Raw genomic sequence first — 25,835 nt, forward strand, 5'->3', positions numbered from 1 at the left:
GCGGCGCTGCGGCGTGAAGGGTGAGGAGTCGGAGTCCGCTCGGGGGGTGCGGGCGGCGTCCCCCGGGACTGCCTAGGGTGGGCCGGCGCGGGGGTAAGGTGTCCCGGATCTGGCGACACTCTCCCGCCCCACTTCCGGGGCCGCCACTTTCACTTTCTCTTCCGCCGAAACTGCTCTCCTCCTCCTCCGGACCAGAGGGCAGGGAGTTTGGCTGAACTCCCGGGCGCCGGGGGGCGCTCGCCGCAGGGAGAAGTGGGGGCCCTGCCCGGGCTTCCCGCGTCCCGGCTGCGGGGAGTCGCCCCCGCACACCAGGCGTGTCTCATTTTTTCTGTCGCCCTTTGCGGACCGGGCTCGGAGCTTCCTGACCGTTCACCTCCCACGCGGGGTCCCGGCTGGCCCCCTACCCCAGGCCCCGTCCCCGGTGCGCGGGAGTGTGATGCCACCCGACGGCTGCCGGGGACAGCGAGGCACAGAGAGGGCTCGGGCCACGCCGGCGGCCACGGGCCGGGCTGCGTTGCTCCTGGTCGCGCGCCCTCTCCCCGGTGACCTGGACTAGCCTTTCCCGGAGCTGCGGCCCCGCCTGGGGTGATGGGAGCAACCACGCCAGATGGACGAGAAGACCAAGAAAGGTGGGCACAGCCTGGAGGCGCCTGGGAAACTCCCGGGGGGGGGGCGGGGAGGAGGGAGGTGCTGCCCGGACGCAGCCTCCCCTGCCAAGAAAGGCCTGGGAGAGGGCACTGCCCACTTGCCCTTCATTTCCTCCCTTGGGGCCCGGCTACTTCCGGAGGTGCCTGGTCATTCATTTACGCGAGGCCTCCGTGGGCCAGCTCTGAGCCGCGATGGGAGCGCCTAGAGGACACAGCAAACCTCCTAGGCTGGGGATGGGCAGACCTCGCTGACCTGAATACCAAGGGCCCTTGACTCGCCTCTTGCCCCCTGTCACCACCCTGCTCAAACCCTCCTGTGCGCCTCCGTGTTCTTGGAAGAAAGCCTGGGGCCCTGGATAGCCCACAAGGCCCTGCTGCTGCCTTGGCTGACCTCACAGTCTTCCTCTATTCACTCTCTTGCTCATTCTGCTGGAGCCCCCTACCCCCCACCCGCTTCTTTCTGATCTAATCCAACCTTTTCTTGCTCAAGACCTTTGCCCTTACCTTTCTCTCTACCTGGGACACTCTTCCCCAACTGGGTCTTGAAATATCCAGCTCCTCTTTCAGGTCTCAGCTTCAGTGTCACCTCCTCCTAGAGGCCTTCTCTAATCCCCTTACCCTGTTTATTTCCTTGACAGCATGGATTACAATCTGATTTTTTCCCGTTATTAAACTTGTTGTCTGTGTAATTACCAGGGTGAAACATATGAAGAGAGGGACTGTGTTTAGCTAATTCACTGGCTGAATCCCAGTTTCTGGGACAGTGGCTGGTACACAGTAGGAGTTCAATAAATGCTTGTCAGATAAATGAATGGAAGTATGGGGGACCTGGGAGTATGAAGGAAAAATAGAACCAAATGAGCAGGGAGGGGGACTGGGGAGTATCAGAGAAGACTTCCCAGAGAAAGGTGTTTTTTTTTTTGTTTTTTTTTTAAAATATATTTTTAATTGATTTCAGAGAGAGGAAGGGAGAGGGAGAGATAGAAACATCAATGATGAAAGCGAATCATTCATTGGCTGCCTCCTGCACGTCCCCAGTGCCCTGACTGGGAATCGAACTCTGACCTCCTGGTTTATAGGTCGACACTCAACCACTGAGCCATTCTAGCCAGGCAAGAAGGGGATTTTTAAGCTGGGTGTTGAAGGATATGTAGGAGTTCACCAGGATGACAGAGGAAGCAGCATGTAAAAGGATCACCTACTTCTCACTCCCTCATCCCCAGATCCTGAAAAATAAACCCTGTGCTAACTTGCTTCCACGGTGTTGAATTTTAGCCGAGGAGATGGCCCTGAGACTCAGCCGAGCAGTGGCAGGTGGGGACGAGCAGGTGGCGATGGAGTGTGCCACCTGGCTGGCAGAGCAACGGGTACCCCTGAGTGTGCACCTGAAGCCTGAGATCTCCCCAACACAGGACATCAGGTGAGGAGTGCATGGCTGGCCAGGGACATAGGGCTTGCTGTACCCTAGTGGGCCATAATATATTCTTGCCAATAGAACAGTTATTTTTTTTCCCTCTTCTACAGAATTTATTTTATACCTATTATACCAAACAGCATTTTATTTTTATTTTTAAAATATATTTTTATTGATTTCAGAGAGGAAGAGAGAAGGAGAGAGAGAGAAAAATATCAATGATGAGAGAATCATTGATTGGCTGCCTCCTGCACACCTCCTACTGGGGATCGAGCCCACAACCCGGGCATGTGCCCTGACCAGGAATTGAACTGTGAGCTCCTGTGTCATGGATCAGTGCTCAACCACTGAGCCATGCCAGCTGGGCTACCAAACAGCATTTTATTTATTTTTATTTATTTTAAAATATATTTTATTGATATTTTACAGAGAGGAAGGGAGAGGGATAGAGAGCTAGAAACATCGATGAGAGAGAAACATCGATCAGCTGCCTCCTGCACACCCCCCACTGGGGATGTGCCCGCAACCAAGGTACATGCCCTTGACCGGAATCGAACCCGGGACCCTTCAGTCCGCAGGCCGACGCTCTATCCACTGAGCCAAACCGGTTTCGGCCAAACAGCATTTTAAACACTGACATAGAAAACCCCCTAATAAGATAAAGCAAAGACAAAAGCTTTTACCTTATGAGAAAGGAGATACACCATCCATCACTTAAATAGTCTTCAAACATTATTACACTTTAACGTCCATTATTTGACAGTGCATTCATGAAACAACCTCAGACAACTAGTTTCAGCAAATTAAAGGACACTTTTACGCAGACGTGACTGTCCTAAGTTGTTTATCAGGTAAGAATTTTCACACGTTACTTACATTAGCAGTAACGGTGGCGCGGGAGAGTCCTGCACCTTCTCCATGCTGCACCGTGAGAACCGACCCTCATGTCTCCCTGTGCTTGTGGACGGGTTTGGTGATCCATTGGGCGTCAGGATTCCTTCTCATAGCCTGATGGAATGGATCAAAGAGGATAACCTCAAACTACGTGGAGTCTTCACCAACCCAGTAAGAATTCAGGACTCTCAGCCCCACTAGAATAGTTAGTTATTCTTCATCGAAGGTTCCGGGGTGTCAGGAGACCTAGCTTCAGACCCCAACTCTGTCGCTAATCAACGGTGAAATCTGGGGCAGATCATTTCACCTCTCAGAGTTTTCATTGTTTGTTTGTTTGTTTTTTTTCCATTTAAAAAATTGGGCAATAATAGTAGCTGTCTCATGGGGTTGTTAGGAGGTATATTAGTATGCTAGTATGTTAGGGCTCATATAACAGAAAAAAACGTAAGAACAGTGGCATAACCAAGTTTGATGGCAGGTATTCCAGATGTGGTCTGCTCCTGTGGTCCTCAGAGCCTCATGCTTCTTGTTTTGTCAGTCATGGCCTCCATTCTGAGGTTCCCATCATGGTCCTGCATGGTGATTCCAGCTCAGTCATTACATTAGCATTCTTTTTTTAAATTGAATTTATTGTGGTGACATTGGTTAATCACGTCAGCACTCTTATCAGCAAGGAGGAGGAAGGGAAGTAACCCCTCCCACAGTCCTTTTAAGAGCACAGCTCAGAAAGTGACACACACTTCTCCCACTAATTCCTGTGGACCAGAACGTATTCTCATACCATACTCAGCCTGAAGGGAGGTTGTGAAATGGAGCCAGGTAACCAACAAGAACTCAGAGGTTCTTTTAGCAAGAGAAGTAAGAGAGGCTTTGCTCCAGGAGACCAAAACTTGATATGAAACACAGCACGGTGCCTGGTACATGTTAATCACTCAAGAAACACTGGTGTTTATTTATTTTTTCCTGCTTTTTGCTAGATGATCCCATTTTATTTTTTTACAGTATTATTGAGATGTAATTGACCTACAGTTCAACAATTTAAAGTGTATAGCTCAAGGCTTTGCATTTAGAGTTATACAAAGCATCACCACAATCAATTATAGGATATTTTTGTCATCCTGTAAGGAAACCCTGTACTCACTAGCAGTCATTCCTCATCTCCCTACCTTTCCCCAATTGCCCATCCTTAGGCTCCCATTAATCTGCTCTCTCTCTCTCTCTCTCACTCTCTCTCTCTCTCTGTCTCTGTCTCTCGATTTGCCTATTCTGGAAATTTCATATAAATGGAATCATATAATATATGGCTTTTTATGTTTGGTTTCTTTCACTTAGCATCATCTTTTCTAAATTCATTAAGTTTGTAACATGTATCAGAACTTCATTCCTTTTTATTGCTGAATAATAATCATGTGGATACACCATATTTTCTTTATTTGTTAATCAGTTATTGGATATTTAGGTTGTTTCCACTCTTTGACTAATATGGATAATGCTGATATGAACAATTGTGTTTAGGTTTTTATATAGACATATAAATTTCTGATTTACAGCCAGTTGGTCAGAAGTACATGTGACAACCTGGACTTGCAACTGGTGTCTGAAGTCCAAGGCGGGGCTGGTCTGAATGGGGAGGGACCGTCTTATAGAACTGAGCCCTTACCCTGTGGAGCTGACGCTATCTCCAGGTAGATAGTGCAAGTACTGAAGTGAATTGGAGGTGTCTGAGAATTGCTTGGTGTGAGGGAAGCCCCTCTCCCCGGATCCACCTGTATTTTTTTTTTAATTTAATAAATCTTTATTGTTCAGATTATTACAATTGTTCCTCTTTTTCCTCCCATAGCTCCCCGCCACCCAGTTCCCACCCCACCCTCTGCCTTTACCCCCCCACTGTCCTCATCCATAGGTGTACGATTTTAGTTCAGTCTCTTTCCACACACCCCACGCCCCTTTCCCCCAGAGAATTGTCAGTCCACTTCCTTTCTATGCCCCTGATTCTATTATATTCACCAGTTTATTCTGTTCATCAGATTTTTTTATTCACTTGATTTTTAGATTCACTTGTTGATAGATATGTATTTGTTGTTCATAATTTTTCTCTTTACCTTTTTCTTCTTCTTCCTCTTCTTAAAGAATACCTTTCAGCATTTCATATAATACTGGTTTGGTGGTGATAAACTCCTTTAGCTTTTTCTTATCTGTGAAGCTCTTTCTCTGCCCTTCAATTCTGACTGATAGCTTTGCTGGGTAGAGTAGTCTTGGTTGTAGGTTCTTGCTATTCATCACTTTGAATATTTCTTGCCACTCCCATCTGGCCTGCATAGTTTCTGTTGAGAAATCAGCTGACAGTCATATGGGTGCTCCCTTGTAGGTAACTAACTGTTTTTCTCTTGCTGCTTTTTTTTTTTTTTTTTTTTTAAATATATTTTATTGATATTTTACAGAGAGGAAGGGAGAGGGATAGAGAGCTAGAAACATCGATGAGAGAGAAACATCGATCAGCTGCCTCCCGCACACCTCCCACTGGGGATGTGCCCGCAACCAAGGTACATGCCCTTGACCGGAATCGAACCCAGGACCCTTCAGTCCGCAGGCCGACGCTCTATCCACTGAGCCAAACCGGTTTCGGCTCTCTTGCTGCTTTTAATATTCTCTCTTTGTCTTTTGCTCTTGGCATTTTATTTTTTTTTTTATTTATTTTTATTTTTTAAATAAATCTTTATTCAGATTATTACAATTATTTCTCCTTTTTCCCCCCATAGCTCCCCTCCACCCCTTTCCCACCCCACCTTCTGCCCTTACCTCCCCCCCACTGTCCTCATCCATAGGTGTATGATTTTTGTCCATTCTCTTCATGAACCCCCCCATACCCCTTTCCCCCTGAGAATTATCAGCCCACTCCCTTTCTATGCCCCTGATTCTATTATATTCACCAGATTATTCTGCTCCTCAGGTTTTTAATTCACTTGATTTTTAGGTTGGCTTGTTGATAGATATGTATTTGTTGTTCATAATTTTTTCTCTTTACTTTTTTCTTCTTCCTCTTCTTTAAGAATACCTTTCAGCATTTCATATAGTACTGGTTTGGTGGTGATGAACTCCTTCAGCTTTTTCTTATCTGTGAAGCTCTTTATCTGCCCTTCAATTCTGAATGATAGCTTTGCTGGGTAGAGTAATCTTGGTTGTAGGTTCTTGCTATTCATCACATTGAAAATTTCTTGCCACTCCCGTCTGGCCTGCATAGTTTCTGTTGAGAAGTCAGCTGACAGTCGTATGGGTGCTCCCTTGTAGGTAATTAACTGTTTTTCTCTTGCTGCTTTTAATATTCTCTCTTTGTCTTTTGCTCTTGGCATTTTAATTATGATGTGTCTTGGTGTGGTCCTCTTTGGATTCCTTTTGTTTGGGGTTCTGTGGGCTTCCTGGACTTGTAAGTCTATTTCTTTCACCAGGTGGGGGAAGTTTTCGGTCATTATTTCTTCAAATAGGTTTTCAGTATCTTGCTCTCTCTCTTCTTCTGGCACCCCCATAATTCTGATGTTGGTACGCTTGAAGTTGTCCCAGAGTCTTCTTACATTATCTTCAACTTTTTGGATTTTTTTTTTTGCTTTTTGCTTTTTCGGTTGAGTGTTTTTTGCTTCTTTGTATTTCAATTCTTTGACTTGATTCTTGTGTTCCTCTATTCTGTTTCTGGGTCTCTGTATAATATTTTTTATTTCAGTCAGTGTATGTTTAATTTCTAGTTGGTCCTTTTTCATATCTTCGAGGGTCTCGTTATATTTATCGGCCTTTTCTAGGATATTCTTAAAAAGTCTTATAACGGTGGTTTTGAATTCTATATCCAGTCGTTTGTTTTCCTCCATTTCTTTCGTTTGTGATCTGATTCTTTGACCCCGCATTTTCACTGAATCCCTGAGTTGGTAAGGTAGATATTTGTGCTAGGTTTCCAATATGGCCCAGTGGGTCTGCTTCCCCAGTTAACCTGAGGTGGACACTCTTGGTGCACCCCTTTGTGGACTGTGTGTACAGCCTTGTTGTAATTAAGTCTTTATTGTTGTTGGTATCACTGGGAAGAATTGACCTCCGGGCCAGTTGGCTGTAAGGATCAGCTGTGTCTATGCTGGGAGAAGCCCGGTGCTGGAGACAGCCTTATAGGATTAGACTTGCCAAATTGCAATAGCCTCTGTGCTCAGCTTGGATGGGGTGGAGTCTCAGTCTTGGCTTCCTGTCAGCCCCGCCCCTGCGCGCATGTGCGCTTTCAGTCCTCCGCCTTCCCCAGCTCGAGTCTCCGCCTGAGAGTCCAGACTCCCCCCACAAGAGCGTGGGTCCCCAGGGGCTCGCCTGGAACTGGGGTTCACTGCAGTCAGAACTGGGGCTCGGTGCAGTCAGAATCCTCTGACTCCCCTCCACTAGGGAAAGCCTGTGGCGACCTCCGCAGCCTTTGTGCGCACCGGCGCGGCGCGTGTGCGCACTTTCAGTCTTCCGCCTTCCCCGGCTCCTGAGTCTCCGCCCGAGAGTCCAGACTCCCCCTACAAGAGCGTGGGTCCCCAGGGGCTCGCCTGGAACCGGGGTTCACTGCAGTCAGAACTGGGGCTCAGTCAGGATCCTCTGACTCCCTTTCACTAGGGAAAGCCTATGGCTACCTCCGCAGCCTTTGTGCGCACTGGCCCGTGTGCGCCTTCAGACTTCTGCCTTTCCCAGCTCGCGGTCCGAGGCTTCCTTCCCCCTTCCGCCAGAGGAAGTCAGCCAAGCTCTCAGCTGCCCTTCCTCTCTGCGCGCACAAAGCCCCTTTGCCGTACCTCCAATTCTCTGTGAGCTTTTCTCCTTCCTTCTAGTTGTAGAATTTTCACTCAGCCTGCTTTCCTGTGGTTCTGGATGGTGTCCGTTCTGTCTTTTAGTTGTAGTTTTGAAATTGTTGTGCAAGGCAGCAGTTTAGGTGTTTACCTATGCCGCCATCTTGGTTTCTCTCTGCTCTTGGCATTTTAATTATGATGTGTCTTTGTTTTTTAAATATATATTTTATTGATTTTTTACAGAGAGGAAGGGAGTGGCATAGAGAATTAGAAACACTGATGAGAGAGAAACATCGATGAGCTGCCTCCTGTACACCCCCTACTGGGGATGTGCCTGCAACCAAGGTACATGCCCTTGACCGGAATTGAACCTGGGACCCTTGAGTCCGCAGGCTGACGCTCCATCCACTGAGCCAAACTGATTAGAGCTAATTATGATGTGTCTTGGTGTGGTCCTCTTTGGATTCCTTTTGTTTGGGGTTCTGTGCACTTCCTGGACTTGTAAGTCTTTCTTTCACCAGGTGGGGGAAGTTTTCGGTCATTCTTTCTTCCAATAGGTTTTCAGTATCTTGCTCTCTCTCTTCTTCTGGCACCCCCATAATTCTGATGTTGGTACGCTTGAAGTTGTCCCAGAGTCTCCTTACACTATCTTCATATTTTTGGATTCTTTTTTCTTTTTGCTTTTCTGGTTGAGTGTTTTTTGCTTCTTTGTATTTCAAATCTTTGACTTGATTCTTGTGATCCTCTAGTCTACTGTTAGATCTCTGTATAATATTTTTTATTTCCGTCAGTGTATGCTTAATTTCTAGTTGGTCCTTTTTCATATCCTCGAGGGTCTCGCTAAATTTATCGGCCTTTTCTAGGAAATTCTTGAAAAACCTTATAACCGTGGTTTTGAACTCTATATCCAGTTGTTTGCTTTCCTCCATTTCTTTCATTTGTGATCTGTTTCTTTGTCTTTGCATTTTGGCTGCTTCCCTGAGTTGATAGAGTGGCTTTGTGTGCTAGGTGTTCTATAGGGCCCAGTGGCTCAGCCTCCCCAGTTACCTGAGGTGGACACTCTTGGTGCAGCCCTTTGTGGGCTGTGTGCACAGTCTTGTTGTAGTTAAGTCTTGATTGTTGTTGGTATCACTGGGAGGAATTGGCCTCCAGGCCAATTGGCTGTGAGGATCAGCTGTTTCTGCACTGGGAGAACTTCTGTGCTGGAGACACCCTTATGAGACAAGACTTGCAAAAGCCTCTGTGCTCAGCTTGGACGGGGCGGAGTCTCAGGCGGAGCAGACAGCATTGGTTTCCCGTCAGCCCTGCCCTAATAGGCCCCTGTGTCTCAGTGTCCTGTGGTAGTCGCTGCAAGCACCTCTGAGAGAAAGCCACCCTCGAGTTCCGCCCTTTGCCAGACAGTCCAGTTTCACCCCGTATGAGTCTGGGTCCCCAGAGTCTCGCCTGGAACTGGAGTTCAGTGCAGTCGGGAGCTTTTGTCTCCCTCCTGCTTGAGAAAGCCAGCCGCGCACTCAGTTGCTAGTCCTCTCCACATGCACATCTCAGTACCTCTGCCTCCTGCAGCTCCTCTGAGTCTCAGTGTGCTTTTCTCTTTCCTTCTAGTTGTAGAATTTCCACTCAGCCAGCCTTCCTGTGGTTCTGGATGATGTCCGTTTTGTCTTTTAGTTGTAGTTTTGAAATTGTTGTGTGAGGCAGCAGTTTAGGTGTTTACCTATGCCGCCATCTTGGTTTTCCTCTCCACCTGTATTTTTTTGTTTTGGTGCTAAAGTTATAGCTTTTAGATTTTGCTTTCTAACTATAATTCAGACTCCTATGCTTTGCCTTTAGGTTGATTCTAAAATACTAAACCCACTAAAATAGCATGTATAGTACTTTGATTATGGAAATATTATTCACTGTAGACTAAGTAGTGCAATTGAAAACGTATACACTTCTATGTTTCAAAACCCCTATTGTTTAAAGACTGATGTTTTGAAGGTGAAGTTCTCAATTCCCTACTAGTTCTCTTCCATTCTCTAGCATCAGACTCAGCTATTCTTACTTCTTTTAAAAAATATATATTTTGCTTTTAGAGAGGAAGGGAGAGAGAGAGGTAGAAACATCAGTGAGAGAGAATCATTGATTGGCTGCCTCATGCACTTCCCCTACTGGGGATTGAGCCCGAAACCACGGGAATGTGCCTTGACCAGGAATTGAACCCTGACCTCCTGGTTCATAAGTCAACGCTCAACCACTAAGCCATGCTGGCCAGGCTATTCTTATTTCTTATATTTCAAAACCTTTTGTATGGCAAAGGGGATGCTAAACTTTTCAAGTCTTTATGTGTCTAAAATTACATGTCTAAAAATGTCTATGTTTTGCCCTCACTTCATTGATAGTTGGCTGGGTGTTGAAAATCATTATCCTGAGGAATTTTGAGAGTATTTTCTGGAGTATTTTAAAGCAAATCTCAGATATTATTTCATTCCTGAATAATTTGGTATCTTTTAAAAAGTAAGGACTTAAAAATAACCTCAAAACCATTTTCACAAATTACTAATTCCTTTACATCCCCTAATACTCTGTTTATATTCAAATTTCCCTAATTATCTCATTACTGTTTTTTATACTTGGTTTGTTCCATTCAGGAACCAAATGAGATCTACACGCAGCGTTTCTTAATATTGTCTAAGCCTGTTTTATTCTCCTCTGTTTTTATGCCATTAGTTTTTTAAGAAAACTGGTCTTTGACTTTTAGAAATTTCCTACATTCTGGATTTATTAATTGCCTCCTCAGTGTGTCATTTAATATCTCCCATTTTTCTTGTGAACTTGTAGTTGGATCTAAAGGCTAGGTTAATCTGGAGTCACTTTGTAAGTTTTCAGGAATTCTTCCTCATTTTATGATTGCTTCTTGCTGTTCTTGCTTTATGGATGCAGTGTTCTCCCAAATCTCTCTGAAGATAGGAAGTAGACTTTACTGTTATTGTTTTGTACCCTAATTTAACCGGTTCTTCTGGCCTCATTTCTGGTTTTTCATCTTAGTCCCCGCCCCCCCCCGCCCCTTTTTTTGGTTTTGTTGTTAATATTTTTCCATTGATTTTTAGAGAGAGTAGAAGGAAGTGGGAGGGGTGGAGAGAAACATTGATGTGAGAGAGACACATCAGTTGGTTGCTTCCTGCACTCCACCCCCAGCCCCCACCAGGGCAGGGGACGGAGGTACGTGCCCTTGACTGGAATCAGCACGGGGACCCTTCAGTCCTCAGGTCAACGCTCTATCCACTGAGCCAAACGGGGTAAGGCTTAGCTTCCCCTTTTTATGCTTCTGGAATTAGACTCTTTGGATGGAAATCCTGCCTCTAACAGTTATTAATTGCTTACTTGGCAAAGTCACGGGAACCTGTCTGGGCTCATGTTTTGTTTTTTTTTTTATACATTTGTGTGTGTTTTTTTTTAAAAAAATATTTTTATTGATTTCAGAGAGGAAGGAAGAGGGAGAGAGAGAGAGGAACATCAATGATGAGAGAGAATCATTGATCGGTTGCCTCCTGCAAGCTCTCCACCGGGGATCGAGCCCACAACCTGGGCATGTGCCCTTGACCGGAATTGAACCTGGGACCTTTCAGTTCGCAGGCCGACGCTCTATCCACTGAGCCAAACCGGCTAGGGCTGGGCTTGTGTTTGTATCTGTAAATTAGGGATAACAACAGTACCTGCCTTATGGGTATGTTGAGAGGATTAAGTGAGTTAATGCATGTCAAGTGCTTTGCAGAGTCTTGACATATGGTAAATAATAACTGTGGGTGACTTCATTAGGGAGCAAGGGAGAGAATGATAGGAGAGGTCAGAGAGGTAGTGAGGGGTCAATCACAGAGGCCCTTGGGTGCATAGTGAGTGTGGATTTATTCTAGGAGCACTGTGGAGCCATTGGAGGGGCTTAAGCAGTGGGTTCTGATAAAGGAAGCACAGGGGTGCAAGAATCCAGGAGAGGCCCCTGACACAGACGGGGGGATGGTGTGTGTGTGGGGGGGCTTGTGTGTGTGTGTTCATGTCATGCATAAGTGTACAAACATGTCCATGTGAATAGCTGGCGGCTGAGGTGGGACCTGCAGCCCGAGCCCGTGTTACTCCCCAGTTCTTCTCTGCAGGCTGTGGGTGAGTGTGGAGGACCCTCAGATGCACACTGTCACCATCTGGCTCACAGTGCGTCCTGACATGACAGTGGCTTCCCTCAAGGACATGGTGAGTGAGGAGCCTGAAGGGAGACATCAGGACGGAGGCTTTCCATTTTGCTCTGACTCTTCTCTGGTCCCCTTCCCACCCCCCCTCTCCCCTCCCCCTCCAGGTGTTCCTGGACTATGGCTTCCCGCCAGCCCTGCAGCAATGGGTGATTGGGCAGCGGTTGGCCCGGGACCAGGAGACGCTGCACTCACATGGCGTGCGGCGGAATGGTGACAGTGCCTACCTCTACCTGCTGTCAGCCTGCAACACCTCCCTCAACCCTCATGAGCTGCAGCGGGAGCGCCAGTTGCGGATGCTGGAAGGTGAGGCTCTGCTCCTGAGTGACAGGGGCCTCGCCGGAGGCCATGGGACTCGAGGCAGCAGAGCCCCTGGGCTTTTGGTCAGGTCACCTGGAGGACCCTCCCTGTGGTGGGGAAGAGAGGACAAAGGACACCCCGGGAGGGAGTCATTTCGGGATCCATTTTGGGGACAGCGGCCTAGGGCAGAGGGGCTGGGTTCAGTCCTGGCTCTGGCACTTATCAGCTGGGTGGTCTTGGCAAGGCCCTTCTTGTCTTTGCTCATTAGTTTTCTAACTGTAAATTAGATAAGATAATAATTACTAGTGTTTAAATTTTTTACTTCACATTTTTATTATTTATTTTATTTTGTTTTTGTTGTTTGTTTTTGTTAATCCTCAACTGAGGATATTTTTCCATTGATTTTTAGAGAGAATGGAAGAGAGAGGGAAAGACAGAAACATCAATGTGAGAGAAACACATCGATTGGTTGCCTCCTGCAGGAGCCCTGACCAGGGCCCAGGCTGGGGAGGAGCCTGCAACTGAGATACATGCCCTTGACTGGAATCGAACCCGGGACCCTTTGGTCTGCAGGCTGATGCTCTATCCACTGAGCCAAACCGGATAGGGCTGCTTTATACTTTTGAATATTTCGGACCTACAGAAAAGTTACAAAATAATATAAATAACTGTATAACAAATTCCCATATTTGTTCTGCTTTATCACCTTTCCATAACATTATTTATTAAAGTTATTGGTATGGGTATAAATAATTTTTTCCTGAACTGTTTTGAGAGTAAGTTGCAGACATGATAGCCCTCTCCCATAAATACTTCTGTGTGTGTTTCCTTTAAAAAAAAAAAGACTCATTTTCTTGTATTACCGTATACAGCTATCAAATTTAGAAAGTTAGCATTGATATAGCACTGTTATGTACTAAGTAGAGGCCCGATGCATGAAAATTTGTGCAAGAGTAGGCATTTCTTTTCCTGGCTGCCGGCACCGGCTTCCCTGCGGCACCCGGGACCCAGGCTTCCCTTTTCCGGCTGCTCGTAGGCGCCTGGGACGCGGGCTGGCTTCCCTCTGGCCCTGGCTTTGTCAGGCAGGATGTCTGGAATGACATCCGGAAGACGTGGTCTAATTAGCATATTACCCTTTTATTAGTATGGATGTCCTTTATAACAAAAGCCCTGGCATTCAGCTGTCCTCTCCGTCCCTTCAGTCCTTGGTCTACTCAGTCTTCCCTTGACCCTCCTGATACTGATGTGTTGAGTCCAGTTTTTGTTTTTTCGTCCAGTGTCTCATGAATGGATCAGAGTCAGTATTTTGACAGGTCCAGCTCAGGAGTGCTGTTTGTCCATCGAGGTACCTCACTGCAGGAGCACAAGAGGGTGGTTGTTAGGCAGGATTTTTAAGCCCCCAGGACACAGGGGCACTCGTGGGTGGAGGAGGGACTCTGACCCTGTGGGCACCAGGACACTCAGCCAGGTCTGGGTCCACCTGGTAGGACCAAGCTGGAGACTCCTCCAGGGAGGAGGGAGAGGATAGGAGGGAGTGGGGTGCAGGGTGTGGGTCCTGGCTGGCTAGGGGTTGTGGATGAAGTGGGTTGCAGGGATCCACCAACTTCTAACCCTCTTTCCCAGATCTGGGCTTTAAGGACCTCACGCTGCAGCCCAGGGGCCCACAGGAGCCGGCACTTCCGAAGCCTGGGGCCCCCCAGGAGCCAGGTCAGGGGCCTGACACCATTCCTGAGCCCCCACCGGTAAGCCGCCCCTGGTCCCTGACTCACCCTGCCTGGCCCCTCAATGCGCTGAGCTCACCGCCCCTCTGTCCCCAGGTGGGCTGGCAGTGCCCTGGCTGTACCTTCATCAATAAGCCCACCCGACCCGGCTGTGAGATGTGCTGCCGGGCGAGGCCTGAGACCTACCAGGTCCCCGCCTCGTACCAGCCGGACGCGGAGGAGCGAGCGCGCCTGGCCAGCGAGGAGGAGGCGCTGCGCCAGTACCAGCAGGTGGGCAGGGATGTCCCCAGGCAGACACTTGCAGACGGGACCGGGAGGAGGAAGCCAGGAAGGGAGGCCCTCCATACCCTGCTCCTCCACAGTTGCTGCCTGGCCCCTCCTGGACAGACCGCAGGCACTGACCCTGCACTTGACTGACCCTCCCTCTCCTGGGGCTGAGGCCCTGCTCCCTGGCTGTGGCCCCAGCCAGGCTCTCCTGTCCTGCCCCCTGTGGGTTGTGGTTCCACCCCTCGCTTTGACATACACACCAGTTGTGCATACAGGTGTGCCTGGTTGGGATTCCAACATCCTGGCTGAGACCCTGACCGTGTCCCACCTGCCACCCCCTCGTCCACCTGTGACCTCACCTTGGGTCCTACTATTCCTGTCTACCCTGCCTCTCTGGCTGTATCCCACCCCTGACTTCCTGTGACCTCAGGACCCAGCCCCTCACTGCTCTCTGGAGGTTGGCCCCACTATCTGGCCCGTCCCTCTTATAGTCCCGTCCTGTCAGTACTGCTCACACAGGTACCTGACCCTGATGTTCCCTGTTCTGATCGGATGCCCCATCCTCCACCTCGTTCCTTTGGCCCCATTGCTGTCCTTACCCACCGAGCCATGATCTCACTCCTGGTCCATCTACAACCTTGGCCAGATTCCTCCCCTCTCCCGCCTTGCTCTGCTCCATAGCATCACTTCCCCTTCCCATACCCCTGACTACTCTGTGACCTTGACTTTGCCCCACCTCCAGCCCTTGGCCCCGCCTGCTCAGCTTGGCAGAAATGTGAGCCCTGGTACCTCTGATTGCCTCCTCAGACCCTGGCCTTTCCTTACCGCCATCGCTCCCTGGCTTGGCTTGACTCCTGATTGCAGCTCCAACTTGCCCCTGCCTGGCCTCCCTCCTGCCCTGGCTACTCTGCCTGGCCCTGCTCCGGGCTTCACCCTTCCCAGCAGCTCTCGCTCATGCCCACTGCCCAGCCACCGCCACCCCTACCTGGGAATCCTGACTCTCCCAGCCTTGTCCCCTCTCTGGGATCTGACCAGGACCCCTTGTCCTGCCCCCTTCCTGGTCTGACCCATCCCCGAGACCCTGACCTGCCCATGGCCCCGCCCCGTGTGCCCAGCGGAAGCAGCAGCAGCAGGAGGGGAACTACCTGCAGCACGTCCAGCTGGATCAGAGGAGCCTGGTGCTGAACACCGAGCCCGCCGAGTGCCCCGTGTGCTACTCGGTGCTGGCGCCCGGCGAGGCCGTGGTGCTGCGGGAGTGTCTGCACGCCTTCTGCAGGTGCGGGCCCCACCCCTGCAACGCAGCATGGGTCCCGGCCACCAATTAACCAGGCAGAAAGGGGGTGGATCGTGTGCTCTCACATCTCATTGGACACCCACAAAATCCTGTCAGGCATTGTCTCCCCATTTCGCAGGGGAGAAATGTGAGGTACAGAGAGGCCAGCAACTTGCTCAGTGCCATACAGCTCAGGCATTCTGGCTCCAGAGCTTGAGGCCCTAGCCCTGGCCACCTGAGCCAACCTCGCCCTGCACCTGGCTGGTGGGCAGTCTGCCCCCCTCCCAGGCTTCTCCTCTCCCGGCCCCTCCATCCTGGGCTGTGGAGAACACGTCCTGACATTTGGTGAGCAGCCCCTGGGTGCCAGGGCCTGCTAGGCCTGGGCATCCAGGAGGGATCAAAAAGTTCAGTTACTGCCCTCTGGGGTCATTCCAGTGGGGAGGCCGATTAGTCATCACATAATCACGATTAACTATAATTGTGACATGCCAGGCACCAGTGGATTATAACAGGGCCCTGCTCCAGCAGGGGGCCAGGGAGCCCTGGGAGGTGGCACTGGCGTGAGGATGGGCCTGGCCTCTACAGGAACCAGGGGTCAGTGTGGCTGGAGCAGACGGATGGACAGAGAGGTGTTAGGGAGGGCAAGTCATGGGGTTGCTTATGAGCACAGTTAGGAGTTTGGATTTGTTCTGAGCCTGAGCAGGACAGGATGGGAGCCACTGGGGGGGAATGTGGGGGACACTGGGAGCCCAGGAGGGGGCTACTGCTGTCTTCCAGGTGAGTGGGACGGAGACCTGGACCAGAGCAGTGGGGTGGGCAGGAGTTGAGGCCATGGTGACGGGTTGGTGGGACGGAAGGGAGACATTGAGGAGAAACCCACCTGGGGACAGGCTCACCCTGCGAGGGTGGAGTCCCGGTGGGTGGGGTTCAGATGACCCTCACCTCCACTCCATCCCTCTCCCAGGGAGTGTCTGCAAGGCACCATCCGCAACAGCCAGGAGGCAGAGGTCGCCTGCCCCTTCATTGACAACACCTACTCGTGCTCGGGCAAGCTGCTGGAGAGGGAGATCCGGGCGGTAAGCTTGGGGGCGGGGAGGGGCACATCTCGTCCCAGGGAGCTGGGCCCTGAGCCGGCAGGTGGGAACTGGCTCAGGTGCCGGTCTCGGGCAGCAGACATTTATCAAGAGCCTTCTCTGTGTGGGGTGCTGGGGGCCCACAGGAATTGGGGGAGGTAGCTAGTCAAGAAACCCCCTTATGAAGGAAAGACAGCCAAGCAGTTAGTGGGCCTGGGTGACCTCCAGTCAGATTTTTAGCCTCTGTGTGCCTCAGTGTTCTCATCTCAATGAAGGGCAAAGTTAGCGTTATTTCTATTTCAAAGTTGTAAAGGATTTGTGTAAGGAATCGGGAGTAGTGCTTGGCATATGGTAAGTGCTTACCAGTTACCTTGTGCTGTGTAACAGGTCATTCAGACGTAGTGCCTTACAACAGCCACCATTTGTTTAGCTCATGAATCTGCCACTTAGTAATTTCGGTGGGGCTTATCTGGACGATTCCTCTGGTCCAGGTTGGGCCTGGCTGACCTCATCTGGGCTTAGCTGGTGGACAGCTGTCCTGGACTGGCTTATGATGGGCTTATCTGCGATGGCTGGGATGGCTGGGCCTCTTTCCACATTGGTCTCCCATCTGCCAGCAGGCTGGCCCGGCTGCTCATGTGGTAGGGTCTCCGAGTTCCCAGAGCAGCCAGAGGGGAGCCCCAGTGCAGGAGTGCTTTTCCAATCTGCTCCTTTCACACTTGCTGCTGTTTCACTGGCTAAAGCAAGTCACAGGCTCAAGCCCAGATTCTGTGCAGAAGCAGACACCCATGAGCATGGAGTCAGGGAGACATCAACAAACTGGGGCCATTCCTCCAGCATCTATCAGTGCTGTCTGTGTGTGCACCTGTGTGTGTGTGCGTGTGTGCACCTGTGTGTGTGTGCAGTCTATCACAGTGCTGTCTGTGTGCACCTGTGTGTGTGTGCCGTCTATCTCAGTGCTGTCTGTGTGTGCACCTGTGTGTGTGTGCCGTCTATCACAGTGCTATCTGTGTGCACCTGTGTGTGTGTGCCGTCTATCACAGTGCTGTCTGTGTGCACCTGTGTGTGTGTGCGTGCAGTCTATCACAGTGCTATCTGTGTGCACCTGTGTGTGTGTGCGTGCAGTCTATCACAGTGCTATCTGTGTGCACCTGTGTGTGCGTGCGTGCAGTCTATCACAGTGCTATCTGTGTGTGCACCTGTGTGTGTGTGCGTGCAGTCTATCACAGTGCTGTGTGCACCTGTGTGTGCGGTCTATCACAGTGCTGTGTGCACCTATGTGCCTGTGTGTGCTGTCTATCACAGTGCTGTCTGTGTGTGTATGTGTGTGCTGTCTATCACAGTGCTATCTGTGTGCACCTGTGTGTGTGTGCAGTCTATCAGTGCTGTGTGCACCTGTGTGTGTGTGTGCAGTCTATCACAGTGCTGTGTGCACCTGTGTGTGTGTGTGTGTGCAGTCTATCACAGTGCTGTGTGCACCTGTGTGTGTGTGTGTGTGCAGTCTATCACAGTGCTGTGTGCACCTGTGTGTGTGTGTGTGTGCAGTCTATCACAGTGCTGTGTGCACCTGTGTGTGTGTGCCGTCTATCACAGTGCTGTCTGTGTGTTCACCTGTGTTTGTGTGTGCAGTCTATCACAGTGCTGTCTGTGTATGTACCTGTGTGTGTGTGTGTGTGTGCTATTGCTGTTAATGCTATTATCAGATTCTTTCCCTGACTGATCTCTCCCTCCTCTGGGCCTTCATTTCCCCATCTGTAAAGTGGACTGTTGGGCTTAATTTATGGTTTTTAAACTGCTGGACAGTGGCCTTCCCAGAACTGGTCATCTTCGGATACCCAGGCAAAAACATGAGGCATGGCCAAGGTGGCTGAGGTCCAAATGGGGGACCCCACAGGTACATACACCAGACCCCTGTTTCTCCCCATCACTCCTGCCTCTCCTGTGACCCTCTGACTTCACCAAGCATTTCGTGGAGCCCAAGGAGTTCTGCCTCAAGGGAAAAAGGGCCGACAGAGGGGTAGAACTTGAGAACTTCCACAGTTAACCCCAAGAGCAGCCCCATTTTTATCTCCTCTGTGGGGTCTCTGAGAAGGGTAGCTCTAGAAGGTTGCTGAGGCCTCCTCTCTGGGGCCTGGAGGGTCAGTCCCTATGACCTGGTACCCATAGTCGTTGCCCAGAGGTGTTCCCTGTGCAGTCCTCCCATGCCAAGGGGCACAGGGCCCATGCTTGCCTGGAGCCCCTGAGAGTCTCACAGTGATCAAGTGTGGCAGTGAGTAAAAGGGACGGGGATCAGCAGAGTAACGCAGTGCAGGTTGTTTTTTAAAAAAAAATGTCTAAACCACATAGAACTAGAACAGGAATGAAAGAAAAGCCACCCGACCCTACCATCCCAGCAGATCCCTGATTGCATTTTTCTTCTGTTAACTTTGGTGTCTCTGGGCAGACATGATATTTTTCCTTTTTTAAATCAACTTCATTAAGGTACACTTTGCATACAATAAAATGCACTCATTGTAAGTGTACTATTGGGTGAATTTTGACAAATGTCTCTTGTAACCACCACCCCAATCAAGATATAGAATGTAGGCATGATTTAAAAAAATATATATATGTTTTTTTTATTGATTTCAGAGAGGAAGGGAGAGGGAGAGAGAGAAACATCAATGATGAGAGAGAATCATTGATTGGCTGCCTCCTGCATGCCCCCTACTGGGGATTGAGCCTGCAACCTGGGCATGTGCCCTGACCAGGAATCAAACCATGACCTCCTGGTTCATAGGTCAATGCTGAACCACTGAGCCATGCCGGCCGGGCATGATTTTTACTGGTAATAATTAGCATAGCTAGAACAGCCTTTGCTATTTTTTTATTTTATTTATTTTTTGGTTAATCCTCACTTGATATTTTTTCCACTGATTTTTAGAGAGAGTAGAAGGGAGGGGGAGAAGCAGAGAGAAACACTGATGTGAAAGAGACATATCAACTGGTTGCCTCCTGCCCCTGCCCTGACCAGCACCGGGGATGGAGCCTATAACTGAGGTACGTGCCCTTGGCCGGAATGAACCCAAGACCCTTCAGTCTGTGGGCCAGCGCTCTGACCACTCAGTAAAACTGGCTAGGGCAGCCTTTGCTATTTTGCTACAAAGTCTTTCTAAAGGTTATTGTCTCTATGGCATAGATCCTGTTTATACCTCTTAATTCCAATGTCTCAGTTCGTAAGTAATGCTTCAGGGAACATTTTGCATGGTGTCTCTTTCTTCTTAATATTATTTTCTTAGGATAAACTTGTAGAAGAGGAGTGAGTCCCAAAAGATCAGAAAAGTTTGGGTGGTTGACATGTTACTGCCACATTGCTTTCTCAGAGTGAAATGTACCAGGGCACTAGTTTAACCACATATTCCCCAGCGTTACTTGTTATTATTTTTGTCCATATTTTTCTTTCTTTTTTTATTGTGGTAAAATGTATATAAATTTACCATCTTAACCACTTTTAAACGCACAGTTCTGTGGCATTAAGTATATTCACACTGTTGTGCAGCCATCACCACCATGCCTCTCCAGAACATTAATCTACATTTTGAATGGAGTTTTTAAATACTGACGAGAAGAAACGAGCCTGGGGCTGGGTGGGACTTTATGGATTGGGGGCTTCCAGGAGCATATTCTGTGGCAGGGAGAGCCGCATAGCAGGTGATCTGAGTCCCAGAGACTGAGGCTATGGTCTTGGCAGCTGCTGACCCCTGAGGATTACCAGCGGTTTCTGGACCTGGGTGTCTCCATCGCCGAGAACCGCAGTGCCTTCAGCTACCACTGCAAGACCCCGGACTGCAAGGGGTGGTGCTTCTTTGAGGATGACGTCAATGAGTTCACCTGCCCCGTGTGTTTCCGCGTCAACTGCCTGCTCTGCAAGGTGGGATGGGGACCCACGCTGCTTAGTCACCTAGTCCTGCTAGGAGCTCTTGCCCTTCAGTGCTTGTTCTGTGAAGGGCCTGGTTGTCATGACTTAGAGCTGCATGTCCTTGATGGGCCTGGCCTGGGCCCTTGGACCAAGCCCTGACCCTCAACTGAGCCCTGACCCTAAGTTCCATCCCAGATGGAACCTCATCCTAGACTGAGCCGTGGCCCTGGACTGAACCTTAACCACACACTGAGCCTTGACCCCAACTTGTCCCTGCCCCTGTCATCTCAACAGTTGATGGTTAAAGAGACTGGTGAAAGTAGACAGGTCTGAGCCTAGTCACCCTACGCAGGCTTAGTCTCAACCTAGCTAGGCACAAGGGGCCACAGCCTGGGGGAGAGGTGGTTGAGGGTTTCTGTGCCCATCAGGACTTAAAATAAATAGGTAAATATTATTATACATGCCGACCTTGGCTTTACCTCCCTGGCTTCAGTGTCTTCTGTAAAGTGCGTGTATGGTTTATAACGTGAGGCCCAGTCAGTGACAACACCTAGAGGCATTATGTATTTGTGTGGGTGCCTGCTCTGTCCCCCACCTCTCCCAGATTCCTAACGGGAGCCTTCTCATCTCGAGCTCCCCACTCCCTGCAGGCCATCCACGAGCACATGAACTGCAGGGAGTACCAGGATGACCTTGCTCTGCGGGCTCAGAACGACCTGGCCGCCCGGCAGACGACGGAGATGCTGAGGGTGAGGCTGGGAAGGGCTGAGGACCTGGGGATTTGAGTTTTGGGAGCTAGAAGGGCTGTGGTTTATGGGCCCTGGAGGCTCTGGCCCCCCTGCTGGCATCACTCCCATCCAGAGCTGGGGCTCGGGATGGGTGCTCAGGTGGCCAGCAGCAGGACAAGTGTCTGGGTGGAGGGAGGAGACCTCAGAAACAGGGAGCCTAGGAGAGGGATTCCACACTCCAGCAGAGTCGCGGTTTTCCTCCATAGTCGGGAGGGCCGCAGGGAGGGAGCGAGGCCGGGCCGCTGCTCCCGCCTGGCCCCAACGTCAGCCCCTGCTCTGCCCCAGTCCATGCTGCAGCAGGGCGAGGCCATGCACTGCCCGCAGTGCCAGATCGTGGTGCAGAAGAAGGATGGCTGTGACTGGATCCGCTGCACTGTCTGCCACACCGAGATCTGCTGGGTCACCAAGGGCCCGCGCTGGGGCCCAGGGGTGAGTCCTTAGGGAGCAGAGGCTCAGGAGAGGTGGGGAGGGGGCCTTTGTGGGCCTTGCCCAGAAGTGTGGATCGGAAAACTACAGCCCAATCCAATTCCCCGCCTGTATTTGTACAGCCTGGGAAGTAAGAACATTTTTTACTTTTTAAATGGTTAAAAAATATGAAGAGAGTATTTTGTGACGTGAAAATCACATGAAATCCAATTTTTTTGGTCCATAAGTGAAGTTTTAGGGGAGCACAGTCCTGCTTATTCTTTTACATGGAGTCTGTGGCAGCTTTTGTGATCCAAAGGCAGACGGCGTGGCCTGCAAAGCCGGAAATCACCGTCTGGCTCTTCACAGAAAAAAAGTCACAGCCCTTGCCCAAGGACAGTGACGAAGGGCTCAGTGTGGAGTCAGAGGTGGCGCGGGTCCTTGGCTCTGGCACACGTGGGCTGTGTGGGTTAGGCTGTGACTGCCTTCTCTGAGCCTCAGTTTCTTCATCTGGAAAATGGAGGTGATAGCTGGGCCTGTCTTACTTAGGCTTATTGTCAGAATCAAATGAAAAACGGTAAGAAATGGGCGTAGCAGGATGCCTGTCATTGTGAGCACTTCATATGTGGCAGCTATCAAATTAGGGGTGTGTTCCTGGAATTGGGGGGTCATTGTTACAGACAGGCTTTGAGACAGTGGAGGTGGAGGAAGCAGCCCTTTTCATGCTGCCATGTCCTGACCCTTCCAGAATATGCAGAGATCCATCAGCTCCTTCCCTGCTCTGGGTCTCGGGGGAGGCAGATTGGGGCCATGTAATTGGGTGCCCAGAAAGGCCTTCGTGATGGCCTCCATCAGGCTGCTGAGGCCGAGGGCCCGTTTAGAAGCAGGGCCTGGAGTGTTTTTGGTGTGATGGAATATCATGGGGCCACTGTCTTCCCTGCCCTGACCTCTTTCCCCCATTCTGTAGGGTCCTGGAGACACCAGCGGGGGCTGCCGTTGCCGGGTGAATGGGATTCCTTGCCACCCCAGCTGTCAGAACTGTCACTGAGCTGAAGATGGCCTAGTCCCCATGCTGACCCAGCCCCAGGTCCACAGTTGCTGTGGGACAGGGCAGGTGCTTTGGCTCTGAATTCTGGCCTGGGAGATGCCTTTATGCTTGGCTGAGACAGGGACCCAGCAGAGCCCACGGCCTCTGAGCTGCATGGCGGCCTTGTTTGTTGTGGGTGTTGCAAGGGCCCCACCTGAGCTGGCTGTTGTCCATAGCCGCCTCTGTCCCAGTGTCTCTGCCCTTTCCCTGGGGCTTGCTGGCCAGACCTTTCATCTCTTCTTTGTGGCTCCCACCTCTGCCTGGCCCAGCCTTAAACACAGCCCTGGCCATAGGCCTTGCTGGATAGAGCCTCCAAGAGAGCCCTGTGTGAGTCCATACATCCCCACCCCACCCACCACCTGGTCTCCTGAATACCACGCACTCACAGCCTGCCACTTCCCGTCGGCTTTCTGGGCTGACTTTTCTCTGGCTTTGCTGTTGGAGGCATGGGGCCTCTAAGAACTGCTGCTAATCCTGTTCAGAGTCATGAGGGAGACCTAGCAGTTTCTAAAGCACAGCTCATCTGGCCCAGCTTCCACATCTCCCTCTCTGCTGCTTGTGTAGCTAATTAAGATGGTTTTCCAGGAAGGGATGAGTGTGACGTCTGAGGGAGAGGAACAAGGGCTGGGACTCTGCAGAAAGCAGGATCCCAGCCTCTCCAGAAACTGCAGCAGGAAGTGTATCCCTGTGCCCAGCTTGAGCGGGTAGGATGTTCTTGAGTCGTTCGCCTGCACAGGGGAAGTTTGCAGTGTGTTGAGAGGCCACAAAGCAGGTTCTGCAGATCCGTGTGGGCTGGAGGGGCAGAAGGGGCCAAGGCAGCAGGTGTAGGCTGGCAGGAAAGGCTTGCTGTTCCCTCTGCCGCTCAGTGGGCATCCAAGGTCGGGGAACAAACATTTCAGGATCAGGTAAAACTGCTGCAATTGAGGGGTGATGCTGCCCATCCTAACTTTAGCATCTCAGGTAAAAAGGGCACAGCATTGGTCCAGCAATATTTATCAGTCTCCTTTTTGTGTTGGTCAGGGATTAATAAAAAGAGTTCTGGGTGTTCATTCTGTAAGTTTTACTGCATTCTTGGACTCACTCCCTTCCCGTGAGACCTGGTATTTGATGGCCAACATGTCTGAGCTGTGCCATGGGTCATCATCAAAGAGGCAGAGCGTGTCTCTGCTGTTCAAGGCCTGGACTCCAGGCTCCAGAAGTTGGGGCATGTGGTTTTGGGGCAATGTGCTTATTCTAACCCCTGGAAACGCAATGCCACCCTGTCCTTGGAGGCCAAGACTGGAGTTGACCACAGGCACTGTGAGCAGAGCTATCAGAGAACATGAATGCCTTCCTGCTTCGCCAGCGCTGGCTCAGAGCGGCTGTGGTGGCTCGAGGGCACGCTCGGGCAGCCTCCCACTCTGAGCGAGACACAGGCAGAGCCACTGACCTGGAGGACACAGAGGTTGAGACCTGGACCACAGGAGTAAGATGGGGCCCGTATCAGGGCAGAGCGCTCTCTCTTACCACATCCTTCCTCCCTCCTCTCCTGCCGGGGTCCATCTTGGCGTCCCTTAGGCAGGGATGGGGAACCTTTTTTCTGCCAAGGGCCGTTTGCATATAACATCATTCATGGGCCATACAAAATTAGCAACTTAAAAACTAGCCTGCTAGCACCACTGGTGTTGCCCAGTGGTTGAGTATTGACCTATGAACTAGGAGGTCACTGTTTGATTCCTGGTCAGGGCATATGCCTGGGTGGCAGGCTCAATACCTGGTGGGGAGGCGTGCAGAAGGCAGCCAATTGATAATTCTCTTATCAATGATATTTCTATCTCTTCCTCTTCCTTGTTCTGAAATCAATAAAAATGTTTTTGAAAAATTAGCCTGCTATATTTGGTCAAACATTTAACTCACCCCTAATGCCTTGGCAGGGCCAGACCAAATGATTTTGAGGGCTGGACGTTCCCCACCTCTGCCTTAGGGGCTAGGGCACAAGAGAAAAGCAGAGACAATTCTCTTGGTTCAGAGGATGCAGACTGCTAACACAGATCTTTTCAATGCCTGCCATTCTTCCCCATAATATTACGAGGTGTTGGTTTACCTGTGGCTGCATCAAAATAAATACAAGACAGGCAGAAGGGGCTTCGTTGGCTACGTTTCTCCCTCGGCCCACTCCATCCATGCCAGCATGCACAGGGAGTGAGTCTGCTGCAGCCAAAATGGGGGGGTCAGGGCAGCCCCAGGGTTCTAGCCTCCAGTGCCACGCTCAATGTACCAGGGGGTGAGGTTCACAAGTGCTCTCTCTTGCAGGGTCAAGGGGAAGTGCCACCCTCTCCCAAGGGGCCACCCCAGGCCCAGGCCCCAGCTCTTGAGAATCCATCACCAACTGGCTAGAGCAGACTTGAAACCAAGCCCCATGAGCTTTGGACTCAAACCACCTACCTAAGGAAGCAGCAAGAGGTCCCAAATATACTTGTGACGTAATCTTTGTCTCCCAGACAGGAAAAGGCAAGTGGAAGCCCACTGCTCAAAGCGCCGCCACTGCTGCTATGGGCAGGGAGTGGAGGACGTGCGCACAGCCCATGTCAGAGCTGCATGTGTCTTCCTCTAGTGTTGGGCTGGTATGAAAGCCACTCATTCAAAAGCAGGAAGTGGGAGGCAAGCCCACAGCCTTGCTGGCTCACAAAGGCTCCTGGGCAAATTCCAACCATATGTAAGTCTGGGAAGAATACTGCTAGCAAGTAGAGAGCCTTTGTGAAGACAGGGGAAAAGGCAGCAGGAGCCACAGAAAACACGAAGGACAGCAGGGTAGGGAAAGGACAAAGTCAGGCTGAGCCTCAGGCCCATCATCTCTTGGTTGGATTTGGCAAAAGCCTTTGGTCTATTCCTTTTAATCACCACTTACTCTCTGAATGAACATGGGTCCCAAGCCCAGGGCTGGCTAAAGGCATTTTGCAATAACTGTTCACCAAAATGGTATCAAAACACTGGCATGACCTCACAGTTTGTAAGGTCCAAACATCATTTCATTACTGTCCGTGTGAGATGGGACTATCCCTATCTTGCTGTTATTGACAACTAG

The 25,835-nt window shown here is 50.4% G+C and overlaps 1 protein-coding gene across 2 annotated transcripts; it reads left to right on the forward strand.

Annotated features, from left to right (window-relative positions):
* Positions 1-24,627, forward strand: RBCK1 (RANBP2-type and C3HC4-type zinc finger containing 1). 2 transcript variants are annotated; one of them, XM_080686308.1, is made up of 12 exons: positions 1-629; positions 1,923-2,067; positions 11,870-11,963; positions 12,067-12,265; positions 13,883-14,001; positions 14,077-14,250; positions 15,363-15,523; positions 16,485-16,596; positions 20,324-20,503; positions 21,142-21,240; positions 21,565-21,708; positions 22,652-24,627. In XM_080686308.1, the coding sequence occupies exons 1-12, from the start codon at positions 608-610 to the stop codon at positions 22,730-22,732; spliced, it is 1,530 nt and encodes a 509-aa protein (XP_080542434.1). In that variant the 5' UTR covers positions 1-607; the 3' UTR covers positions 22,733-24,627. The 2 variants fall into 2 exon arrangements, with proteins under 2 accessions (XP_080542434.1, XP_080542435.1); XM_080686309.1 differs by lacking the exon at positions 15,363-15,523 and having other exon boundaries at positions 162-629.
* The last annotated feature ends 1,208 nt before the right edge of the window (positions 24,628-25,835 follow it).

Source organism: Plecotus auritus (assembly GCF_963455305.1).
Source record: "Plecotus auritus genome assembly, chromosome: 8".
NCBI classification, from domain to species: Eukaryota; Metazoa; Chordata; class Mammalia; order Chiroptera; family Vespertilionidae; genus Plecotus; species Plecotus auritus.